This window comes from Palaemon carinicauda, chromosome 11, assembly GCF_036898095.1.
Source record: "Palaemon carinicauda isolate YSFRI2023 chromosome 11, ASM3689809v2, whole genome shotgun sequence".
In the NCBI taxonomy this organism is placed as follows: Eukaryota; Metazoa; Arthropoda; class Malacostraca; order Decapoda; family Palaemonidae; genus Palaemon; species Palaemon carinicauda.
In genome coordinates, this window is record NC_090735.1 from 26,783,552 (window position 1) to 26,797,075 (window position 13,524).

Sequence of the window (13,524 nt, forward strand, 5' to 3'; positions counted from 1 at the left end):
TGGTTAACCAGAAGGCACGAGTTTGGAGAGTATGACAGTCTATTGACTGAACTCCACAAGGAAGATCCAAGGAGCTACAAAAATTACCTCAGAATCACGCCTGACCTGTTTCAAGAAATCATTTTATTTACATTAAAACAGCAAACATAAAAAAATTTTGGTTTATTTTTCTTTCCTTTTTATTATTTTTTCTTTTCCATTTTCTTTCTTTTTATTTTAAGGTTATAGAAATGTTTTGGAATAAGAAATCATTTTTTTACATTAAAACAGCAAACATAAACAAATTTTTTGGTTTATTTTTCTTTCCTTTTTATTATTTTTTTTTCCATTTTCTTTCTCTTTATTTTAAGGTTATAGAAATGTTTTGAAATAAGAAATCATTTTATTTACATTAAAACAGCAAACATAAAAAGTTTTTGGTTTATTTTTCTTTCTTTGTTATTATTTTTTTTCGTTTCCATTTTCTTTTTATTTTAAGGTAATAGAGAAAAATAAGTGTTTTGAAATAAAAAATAATATTTTATTTACATTAAAACAGCAAACATCAAAATATTTTTCAGTTTATTTTTCTTTCTTTGTTATTATTTTTTCGTTTCCATTTTCTTTCTCAAGAAATCATTTTGTTTACATTAAAACAGCAAACATCAAAATTTTTTTGGTTTAATTTTCTTTCTTTGTTATTATTTTTTTGTTTCAATTTTCTTTTTTTTTATTTTAAGGTAATAGAGAAAAATAAGTGTTTTGAAATAAAAAAAAAATATTTCATTTACATTTAAACAGTAAACATCAAAAAAATTTTGGTTTATTTTTCTTTCTTTGTTATTATTTTTTCGTTTCCATTTTCTTCCTCAAGAAATCATTTTGTTTACATTTAAACAGCAAACCTCAAAAGTTTTTTGGTTTAATTTTCTTTCTTTGTTATTATTTTTTCGTTTCCATTTTCTTTCTCAAGAAATCATTATGTTTACATTAAAACAGCAAACATCAAAAACTGGTCGTGAACCGGCGTGAAGTGGTCGGGAACTGGTGTGAACTGGTCGGGAAATGGCGTGAACTGGTCGTTAACAGTGCGGGACGATGCGGGAGGATGCGTGCCAGTGCGTGAAATGGTCGTGCCATCAATGCGTGACCATGTCAGTGGGAAGGCACAGCCACGCTGCGTCATATTCGTGAACATATCGTGAACTGGCGTGGCGTGAACAATGCGTGAAATGGCGTGAACAATGCGTGAACTGGAGTGAACGCGTCATGAACTGTGCGTGGCAGTCGTGGCATGGCACGCATTGGCACGCACTGGCACGCATCCTCCCGCATCGTCCCGCACTGTTCACGACGCGTTCACGAACAGTCCGCGCATCGTTCACGAACAGTTCGCGCATCGTTCACGACAATTTTGTCGTGACACAAATTTTGAACATTTCAAAATTCTCGCCACGACTGCCACGACTGCCACGACTGCCACGCACATTTCACGACACGTTCACTCCAGTTCACGCATCGTTCACGCCAGTTCACGACAAAAGACGTGACAATGCGTGCCACAAATTCATGCAAGTGTCAGGGTACCTTAAGACTTGATAGGAGATTCGTCGTGAGTCCATTGATGTTACCATGAAGACTTTGTACTCTCCCTTTCATGACTGTGATATATATATATATATATATATATATATATATATATATATATATATATATATATATATATATATATATATATACATAAATATATATATATATATATATATATATATATATATATATATATATATATATATATATATATATATATATATATATATATATATATATATATATACACACACACAGACACTACACATGCACACACGCATATATATATATATATATATATATATATATATATATCAGCATCTCCTGACCTTAATAGTAAACTAGCAACATGTAGATGAGCAATCGGTGTTGAGAATATTGCCAAATAGTGAATATCACAGTTTGAGTCATATATATACATACACACACAAACACACACACATATATATACATATATGTATATATATATATATATATATATATATATATATATATATATATATATATATATATATATATATATATATATATATACGTACATATATATATATATATATATATATATATATATATATGTACGTATATATATATATATATATATATATATATATATATATATATATATATATATATATACATATATGTATATATATGTGTGTGTGTTTGTGTGTGTATGTATATATATGACTCAAACTGTGATATTCACTATTTGGCAATATTCTCAACACCGGTTGCTCATCTACATGTTGCTAGTTTACTATTAAGGTCAGGAGATGCTGATAGGATTTTCCAGGATATTGAACGCTACATTTTTTTTAATATGCACTATGTGCTAATTATCTTGCAGTTTTTTTATATATGTGATATGATTTATATTTTTCATGAATTCCCACGTTTAATCCCTTTATTGAAACTAACCTGGGAATTTTTTTCTTTATTAAATTTTAAGCTCACAGTCTCTTGATCGTTTAACTTTTCATCTTTGTTTTTTTTTTCTTCTTTTTTGGTGTGTGTGTGCTTTGCAACAAAGATTCATGTCCCTCTATTTCAGGGGCATAGCACAAGCTACCCCAAACCTTCGTCCATAGTCTCAACTCATATGCATTGCAAATCACACGTCTTTGCCTCTTCTGATGCTGAAAGCATTTCGAATGCATCTCTGCGTCTCCTAAATTGTTGCTGTAAGATTTTGTCATATAAAAACCTCGAGTCTCCAGCTGTTTCATGAAAAAATATGCTATAAAAACTTTTCCAACCAGGCATTCACATGCTAATAGCTCGTTTGTAGTCGAGAGACCCAGTTTATTTTCGTAGCACTTCTGAAAACCCTCTTACTGCTAAAATAATACAAACTACTTTATGACATTTACCATTGTAAAACCTCTCCCCCCCCCCCCCCCCCCGTCAAAAACAATACAACGGTTGTCACGGAGACTGGAAATCCAGTCAACATTTCTCTCAATTATAACAAAATATTGAAGAAAATATTTGCTTACAAAATATAATCTCTCATTTTCCTTTTTCAATTATTGAAATAAAATATTTTTTAAAACTATGTATATAATATAATCTGTGATTTAATTCATATTAAGAGATCGTCTATTCGATAATTAATCATTTTGAATCCTTGATTAGGGAGTACAATGGGAGAGCGTAATCACTATCCAGAAAACTGTGCCCTGAACACTTAATCTAAAAATAACTAAGTGCAATCTATGAAAGCCATATGGTTGATCCAGTGTAAGGTAGTATAATCATTTAAGGTTGATTTACATAAGAAAATCTATTTAAATCTCGTAACTACTTGAAGTATAAATGAAGATGAATGGAAAAGAACTTGTCTGGAAATATATAATGGATAAAACATTTGTACTACTACAACATAGATTTGTTCATGAACTTTAGAAAATACCGTAAGACCATCTGCATCTCCATCAACTTATATATTTCCGTGGTTTGTGATAGACCTTTTATGCGTCGAGCAACTACACAAATTGGTAAATTCTTACTGAAAATTTTTTGGAATAATTTAACGGAAAATTTGTGTCGATACATTTTTCATCATAGAAATTTTGACACCAGTTTCCAATATGGAATAATTCATTTATTTTTTAATGGACGAGATGTAATACAAACTTTAAGTAAAAAAAAAAAAATATGTGTAAGAACTCCAATCGCCTAACGTCAAGCTGACTTCCATAAACGTTTCTTTACTTAGGAACTTTTCAAGTAATTCGACTGTGGAACTCATTTCAGTGTTAACGCTTAATATCACCCATAGTGAGACAATGCGTTTGCATCAGTAAAATTTAGTTATGAGATGAAAATTATCACAATTTATTTTTTTATTAAATCATCTCAAATATAGGTCATTGAATAGTCTAGTGGTTATACAGGCATGTTATGGTACACACGGACGTGTATATATATATATATATATATATATATATATATATATATATATATATATATATATATATATATATATATATATATACTCACAGTTTATATGTATATGTATAACATTATATATATATATATATATATATATATATATATATATATATATATATATATATATATCTAATACACATACATATTTGTATGCATATACACACGCATTTATATATATGCATAGTAATTTTAAGGAGAAAATATTGTTAATAGGTCAACCCCAATAATATGAAACGCGTCAGTAATAAAATTACCCGTGTTTTGAGAAAAGCATAAAATTTCCCCACCTTGGCTCTGGCCTCTTAACCTCCTGTAAATATTTTCCATCTGCAACATTAATGGCTTTCCGATTCCCCCACTTCATTCAGAGCAATTTCTAAATTGCTTTGCCTGCTTTAAGTTATTGCTTATGCACTCTGGGAAATTGGTTGAAATCTTCATGCACTTAGAGAGTTATTTCATTTCCCTAGCTTACCGTCTTTTGCGTGGGTGGGGGGAGGGGTACTTTTGGGGGGATTGGGAATAGTGACGTGTTTATAATGGATTGAACTTTGAGGGGAAATTGAAGTTGAACAGATCGTTTTAGCTTGCTGATGAATTCTTTGGTTTTGTGAATTACTTTCATCTTACGCTTTTCCATTCAGTAGGAAAATTCTTTCACCTTTTCTTAGACCGTATATTTTTAATTGAAGCACACATACATACTTTAACTATCATAATCTGGTTAATTCTTCGTCGTAGGAGAGTTTAGTTTAAGTAGTGTGGGTTTAAGGATCAGGCGTTTGTTATGAGATAGGTATGTGAAAAGTACGAAGTGAAGGGAAATTTGGCATTCCAAGTATACCTGTATGTACTTGAGAAGAACTTATAATAGAATCCACAGCGAGGGATTGTGGACGGTATTAAGAATGTATCGTATAGGACAGGGCCTCTCGAAAAGCCAAAAAGTCACCTGTGTGTATGTATATGTGCTGGGCTCCATAAGGCACTAAAAGAGGTGGAACACCCATGCCTACAAGGCTGCGGGCTATGAGGCGCGAAGTAGATCATAAATGTAGAAGTATTGAATTGGAAGCTCAAGATAGAGACGACTGGCGAACTCTAACTGAGACCCTTTACGTCAATAGGCGTAGGAGGAGATGATGATGATGCTGATGATGATGATATATATATACATATATATATATATATATATATATATATATATATATATATATATATATATATATATATATATATATACATATATATATATATATATATATATATATATATATATATATATATATAGATATATACATATATATATATATATATATATATATATATATATATATATATATATATATACATATATATATATATATATATATATATATATATATATATATATATATATATATATGTATATATATATATATATATATATATATATATATATATATATATATATATATATATATATATATGGATTCGACAATGGATTCAGCAACATTGCTCAACATTTCTTTTGGAGTTGTAAGACATTATTTTCGGATATTATTTTTCAAATCATGTATTGTCGCTATACAGTACATTATCAGCTTTGTTTGGAAAATAATGGAAACCAGTTTGAGCATTTGTAAACACGCAGGAAGAGAGAGAAAATGTGAGATAATAATTCTAAATGACATTAAATAATAATTTTTACATTTCTTTTTGTGAATTTAATTTAACACCTTCGTGTTGTATCTATGTCGATAAACTTACCTCGACACAAATTGCATGAGTACCTGGCAGTCAAAGAGCAAGTACAATATTTTTGGACACCCTGTAGATAGATAAAAAAAAAACTAGTGAACAAAATTGAGGAGAAAAATTAAGAATCCTAGAGATATGATGTCAATCATATTTTTCTCAACATTGTGCAATTTAATTTCGTTCCTGTATTTGTTGCAATTTTCATATTGCTTTGCATTAATGAAACATGAATCTTACGCAAGATATAGAAGTCTAAATAAATTGGCTGCAATGTGCATAATTATTTGCAATTATATGATATACATTTATATTATTTATTTACCGAAGCCTGAACATAAATAATACAATCAGTAAATATAATATGTTTTTGCCGTGAATAATCTAGAACCTTTTTTTTCAAGGTTTCTTTTATTTGCGAAGTTCATAACTCATTAAAAAGCAAGTTAATAAATAAATGAATTCAACTTTACAGTACTATGAATATAAAAATCAATATATATAATATTTTTTCACCAGAAATGATCTCCTAAAACCTTTTTTTTCAAGGTTTCCTTTATTTGCGACGTTCATAATCAATTCAAAGGCAAGAGTATGATTAAATGAATGCAACTTTACATGCACCACAAAACTATTGCAAAGGAGTGTAAACGCAAATATCCTAACATTTCCTGGTAAACGATTGCACATTTGAGCGTATTAAACGGACTAAAGATTCTATTGTTTTTATTATATAAAAAGAATAAATTAGAACAGTGATGTTAAAGGAATAATGCTCTAACTGAAAATATGACTCGCTACTTGAAATAAATATCTAAGCTTTAAAAAGATTCAAGCTTTTACTTATTAGCTTGATGTTGCAGTGTTTTACCTTAATAAACAAATCAAAGGAGAATTCACAATGCTGTAAAGTATAACAAAGTATTTTTCATTCTGTTTCTCGGAGGTCTGTGACGGCGCCGAGTAAGGCTGTGAACTCAAAGGCAGGTTGGAAACGACTGAGTTATATTATTGTGAAACACTCTCCTTATATACAAAACCTCAAGGCAACAGGACATAACAAGTTCACAAGACAGACAATATTACAGAGGAAAAACCAGACATGAATTTTCATGTTCGTTTTAGTGCGAGGGAAGAGCGAATATACAAGCATAATATATACAAAAGGAATTATGTACAATTGTGTGAAACACGGTTGGTACATGGCTCCCCCCCTAAAAAAGACGTACTGTACATGTTGAATAGGGCGCCCTGATCTGGAGAGGCGAACTGTAGGCGGGTCATCTGGCAGAAGATAAGCAGGTTTTAGACGATCAATGGAGACCCAGTCTTCTTTGCCCCGAATGTTTAGGAGGAATGCTTTCGGACTGCGTCAGATCACAAGGAAAGGGCCCGTGTAAGGGGGCGTTAGTGGTGGCTTGCTGGTGTCGTTGCGCAGGAAGACGTGCGTTGCAGAGTGCAAGTCCGTTGGTATGTGATGCTTCGCTGGGGGCTTGTAAGTCTGGCAGCATGGAGTAAATTTTCCCATGACGTGACGTATGCGCTGGAGATCGTCGGAGGAGGTTGTAGAAGGAAAAAATTCGGCAGGGACGGCCAACGGGTCACCATACACCATTTCAGCTGCCGAGACGTCGAGGGCGTCTTTAGGAGTGGTCCTTAGTCCAAGGAGGACCCAGGGAAGCTGAGCAAACCAGTTGCAATCCTTGCAGCGGGACATCAAAGCTGCTTTGAGGGTGCGATGAAAACGTTCAACCATTCCATTGGCAGCGGGGTTGTAGGCCGTTGTCTGATGTAGGGTGATGTCCAGGAGATTCGCTAATGACGTCCACAATTGAGAGGTGAAAGTGGTTCCCCTGTCAGAAGTAATATGCTCAGGGATACCGAATCTTGAAATCCATCTAGAGAGTAAGGCAGATGTACATGAGGCGGACATTGCAGTTTCCATAGGAATGGCTTCAGGCCAACGAGTGGAGCGGTCGATGACGGTAAACAGGTAACGATGTTCTTGTGATGTGGGTAGGGGGCCTACAACGTCGACGTGAATGTGTGCTAAACGACGCTGAGGTTGAGGAAAGGTGCCCACTCCTGAATCCGTGTGTCGATGTACTTTGGAAGTTTGGCAAGAAGTACAGGCGCGGACCCAATCCTTAGAATCCTTAGAAATGCCATGCCAAATGAACTTTGCCTTCAGCAGCTGTGCAGTAGAACGGCACGAGGGATGTGAAAGGCCGAGGATAAAATCAAACACCTGTCGGCGCATGGGAGCAGGAATCCAAGGTCGCGGTCTACCAGTACTGACGTCACAGAGGAGGGTGGTGTTGGAGTCTTCAAGGGGAAAATCTTCCCCACGGAGGGACGTGCAGGATGTCCTACAAGCTTGATACTCTGGATCCTGTCGTTGGGCTTCAGCCAGGGCGTTGTAATCCAATCCCAGTTGAACGGCAGCCAACGTGTTTCTTGACAGGGCATCGGCAACGGGATTCATTTTTCCAGGGACGTATTGGAGGGTGCAATTGTATTCAGCCACGGCGGAGAGATGTCGACGTTGATGGGCGGACCAGGCGTCAGACTGTCGAGTGAAGGCGTGCACCAGAGGCATGTGGTCTGTGCGAATGACGAAGGGCGTACCTTCTAAGAAATGGCGAAAGTGACGGACAGCCAAGTGCACCGCCAGCAATTCTCGATCGAAGGTAGAATAACCCGATTCTGCCTTGGACAGTTTTCTGCTGAAGAAGGCCAATGGGCGGGGCGAGCCTTTGACCACCTGCTCGAGTACTGCACCAATAGCAACGTCGCTGGCATCGGTGGAGAGAAGGAGAGGGGCGTGTGGGATAGGAAAAGTGAGAGCCGCAGCAGTTGATAGGGCCTTCTTTGCATTGCAGAAGGCTGCTTCTTAAAGGGGACCCCACTTCAGGTCCTTTGGCTTGCCCTTGAGGGAGGCGTAGAGGGGAGCAGGAGTGGCGGCAATGGCTGGCAGAAAACGGTGATAATAGTTGATCATGCCCAAGAATTCCTGCAGAGCTTTGACGGTCGAGGGCGCGGGGAAATTCTGAACGGCTGCTACCTTCTCAGGGAGGGGATGGACTCCTTCAGGAGTGATACGGTGCCCTAAGAACGACACTTCGTTGGCGCCAAAGGTACACTTGTCGTACCGGACTACAAGGCCGTTTTGTTGCAGGCGGTCGAGCACGATGCGCAGGTGACGGAGGTGTTCCTCTTTTGAGGAGGAGAACACAAGTATGTCATCCACATAACATACACAGAAAGGGAGGTCCCCTAAGATGCCATCCATGAGACGTTGAAACGTTGCCCCAGCATTACGAAGGCCAAAACAGGAGTAATTGAAGGTGTATGTGCCAAACAGCGGTCTTGGGGATGTCTTCTGGGTTCATAGGCACCTGATAATACCCCTTCAGGAGGTCGAGCGTAGAGAAAACCTTCGCTTTGTGCAGGTAGGAGGTTACATCGGCAATGTTTGGGAGGGGGTAGTGATCCGGTTCTGTTTGCATGTTCAGGCGCCTGTAATCCCCGCACGGACGGAGGGAGCCGTCTTTCTTCAGAACGATGTGTAAGGGTGACGACCATGGGCTGGAGGCCTTTTGGCAAAGGCCCATTTTCTCCATTTCGGCGAACGTCTATTTGGCGGCTGCCAATCGTTCCGGTGCCAGACGTCTGAATTTTGCGAAGACTGGGGGTCCCGTCGTCTTGATATGGTGATAAATACCGTGCTTGGCAGGAACCGTGGGCGTTTGGCGAAGTTCTGGACGGAAAACTTCCGGGTACGACGTGAGGAGGTGGGCGTAGGCATCCGTGGGTGCGCTGATGTGGAGAGCGAGGTTAGAGGGGGCGGGTTGAAGAGGTGTCGACAAGTACGAGTCTGCGTTGACCAATCGTCGGTAGGCGACATCGACCAGAAGGTGGAAATGAGAGAGGAAATCTGCACCGAGGATTGGCATTGTGACGTCAGCAACGAGAAACTTCCAATTGAATTTACCGTTTCCAAACGATAATGTGAGGTTCTCGTAACCGTAGGTGTGTATCGCAGATCCGTTGGCAGCTACCAAGCGGACGTCGGCAGATGTAGACAGACTACGTTGTGCCTTGAAGAGTTTCCTTGGCAAAAGAGAACGACAAGCACCCGTGTCTACCAAAAATCGCACGCCCGTTCCTGCATCCTGTAAAAAGAAAAGATTAAAAACATGGGAGGCCACCGCCACAAGCGATGGCCTACTTACACGTTTTTTGGCCACTGACAATCTTTGGCACATTTTATCGCGGTTGCCCCGAATCTGAAGTGGTAGTAGCAAAACTGCAGCGGATGGGAGGTAGTAAGTGGCTGTAGAAGTCGTTCGTTGGGGCGCGAGCGATTGGTGGGTGGTGGGCGGCTTTGTCGCCGCTTCGGCACGTCACGGGGTAGGCGTGTATGTCCTACGGCATTCATGTAAGCTTCGGTTGACGTTGAATAGGCATCCTCGTCGTCAGGGGTGGAGGCGTTGATGGAGGTCTTGAAGTGGCTATCCATAAGGGCATCGGCTTTGTTCATCAAGTCCTTTATGGGTAAACTATCGACATCGGGTATGGCAGCGTGTACAGGTTCAGGTAAACGGCGTATCCAAAGTGCACGAAGTAGGTTCACCTCACAAGGAGAGCTGTCTGCGGCAGGTTGAAGGCGAGCGATACTGGTCATTTCCCTGAGGGCAAGCGAAGCCCTTTGGTCCCCCAACGGTTGTTGCGAGAGCTGAAAAAGCTTTGCTATACGGGCGGCTGGCGACGGCGAATACTGCTGCAGAAGGTATGTTTTGAGGGCGTCCTACGCTATTGGGGTGTCTCCTTGTTCACAAAGCCAGTCGGATATTTCTGGGAAGGTGTCCTCAGGTATCGCAGCGAGAACATAATCCGCTTTGGTGGTTGAGCGAGTCACGCCCCTGATACGAAACTGGACTTCAGCGCGTTGAAACCAAGCAAACGCTTTTTTGCTGGCGAACGGTGAAAGTTTCAATGGGGCGGCCGCGGCGCCAACTGCTGTAGTAGAGTCCGTCTCCGTGATAGTACCAACGATGGAGGGGCGAGGGAGGTAGGGGTGGAAGGCAGTGGGAGCGAGTCGACTTCCGGGGTCACCAATGTGACAGCACCGAGTAAGGCTGTGAACTCAAAGGCAGGTTGGAAACGACTTAGTTATATTATTGTGGAACACTCTCCTTATATACAAAACCTCAAGGCAACAGGACATAACAAGTTCACAAGACAGACAATATTACAGAGGAAAAACCAGACATGAATTTTCATGTTCGTTGTAGTGCGAGGGAAGAGCGAAGATACAAGCATAATATATACAAAAAGAGTTATGTACAATTGTGTGAAACACGGTTGGTACAGGTCCTCAAAATGGAACGTGGGAAATTGGTCCTTTCCTATTCTGGCGGTTTAAGTGCAGGAGAATTTATCATGATCGTCATTTTTATGATACATGAGAGACACACACTCTCTCTCTCTCTCTCTCTCTCTCTCTCTGGGATGCCAGAAAATTTCTAACCAATCTCTCTCTCTCTCTCTCTCTCTCTCTCTCTCTCTCTCTCTCTCTCTCTCTCTCTCTCTCTCTCTCTCTCTCTCTCTCTCTTTGGGATGCCAGAAAATTTCAAACCAATCTCTCTCTCTCTCTCTCTCTCTCTCTCTCTCTCTCTCTCTCTCTCTCTCTCTCTCTCTCTCTAGGATGCCAGAAAATTTCAAACAAATCTCTCTCTCTCTCTCTCTGATCTTCATTTCCCTTATTCAATGAAATTGCAGTGGAGGCTATTTTGCACAGGCGTCCAAAGGATAAATTATGCAAGAACACCCTCAAATGAATCAAGGATGTGAGTTGTTATGTGCGGGATAAAAATATCAGAGTTAATACAAGGATTTTTTTTTTCTTATATTCAACGCATCAGTGAGAACCAAGTTTAACAGGCATCAAGGAATATTGTGGAAGAGTCAGTTGTTCAACATTGTTGAGTTCTAGTTATTTTGTTCAATGGTTCTGGTTTTTCATGATTTTTTTAATCGACCCAAAGTACTGTAGACATTTTGATATATTCTTTGCATTTTGTTTATAGATTGATTAATGCATATTGAATCCTTAAATGAGCTTTATCAATAATTGTTCGTTTTTTTTAATGTTTTACAAAATAATCAAATACGCTTTGCTTGTATAAATCAGTAATATATACGTAAACCTACCATATATGGAACGTAGCTATAAAGGGTAAGTATATTGTGAGTGACCTTTAAGGCTCTACCTAACCGGAATTTTCCCATTGATTTCGTAGTTCAGTTGTAGAGTGTTTAGCTAGCGTTTGCAAGGACCGTGGTTTTATTCCTTTGTCCTCAGAACTGTCCAACTATTGCCACATATGTGAAAGGATAATTTATCTGCTTTAGAAAAAGAATTTGAACGTATGTATGTTTATGTGTGTGGTTGAAAGTATACAGGTGTCAAACTGTACTTCACATATAAGTAGTAGGTTGGACAGGGCACCAGCCACCCGTTGATATACTATCGCTAGAGAGTTATTGGGTGTTTTGAGTGGTCAGACAGTACCATATTGGATCCTTCTCTCTGGTTACGGTTCATTTTCCCTTTGACTACGCTCACACACCGAATAGTGTGGCCTATTCTTTACATATTCTCCTCGGTCCTCATATACCAGACAACACTGATATTACCAAACTATTTTTCTCTCAAAGGGTTAATTACTGTGCTGCAATTGTTCATTGGCTACTTTCCTCTTGGTAAGAGTAGAAGAGACTCTTCACCTATGGTAAGCAGCTCTTCTAGTTAAAGGACACTCCAAAATTAAACTATTGTTTTCTAGTCTTGGGTAGTGGCATAGCCTCTGTACCATGGTCTTCCATTTTCTTGGATTAGAGTTGTCTTGCTTAAGGGTTCGCTCGGGCACGCTATTCTATCCCGTTTCTCTTCTTGTTTTGTTACAGTTTTTATAGTTTATATGTGAAATATTTATTTTGGTGATGTTCTGTTTTTGAAATATTTTATCTGAGTTGTTAATTGCTTCTCTTATATCCTTTCCTCGCCAGAATATTTTCCCTGTTGGAGCCCCTGGGCTTATAGCATCTTGCTTTTCCATCTAGGGTTGTATCTTATCAAATAATAATAATAATAATAATAATAATAATAATAATAATATAAAAGCATGTCTTCATATATAAGGAAAAATCTCATTGATTCATTTAGAATTTGATTAAATCCGATAACAAAATATTTATTGCGTCTTTTTACAGAAATTTCCCTAGTCGGTGATGGATTTTTCCTCCTCACGAAGAGGATAAAGAAGCAATAATTAGATCATAAATGCAACTTTTGATGTCCTTACTTCCAAGAGACAAGTTGTAATTGCCTTTTCCTTTTAAAGACGATGTTCGAAGGAACCTAATATTCTCTTCCATATTGCGTATATAACGCCCACAATCTTACAGACTTAAGAGTATCGGCGCTGGAGGGCGTGAGCGATGATATATATTGCTTTAAAATTTAACCGGCATTTTATTTCATTGAATCTGGTGGCGTAAGTAAATTTAGGTTTCAGTTGGATATTATTATTATTATTATTATTATTATTATTATTACTTGCTAAGCTACAACTACTAGTTGGAAAAGCAGAATACTATAAGCCCAAGGGCTCCAACTGGGAAAGTAGCCCAGTGAGGAAAGGAAATAAGGAAATACATAAACTATAAGAGACATAATGAACAATTAGAATAGAATAT

General features: G+C 37.9%; 1 protein-coding gene across 1 annotated transcript in view; it reads right to left on the minus strand.

Moving 5' to 3' along the window:
• LOC137649209 (uncharacterized) overlaps window positions 1-1,165 on the minus strand; it is a 44,373-nt gene extending 43,208 nt beyond the window's left edge. The window contains exon 1 of the mRNA XM_068382198.1: window positions 969-1,165. Within this exon, the coding sequence (XP_068238299.1) occupies window positions 969-1,165 (197 nt within the window). The remainder of the gene's footprint in view (window positions 1-968) is intronic.
• Window positions 1,166-13,524: the final 12,359 nt, after the last annotated feature.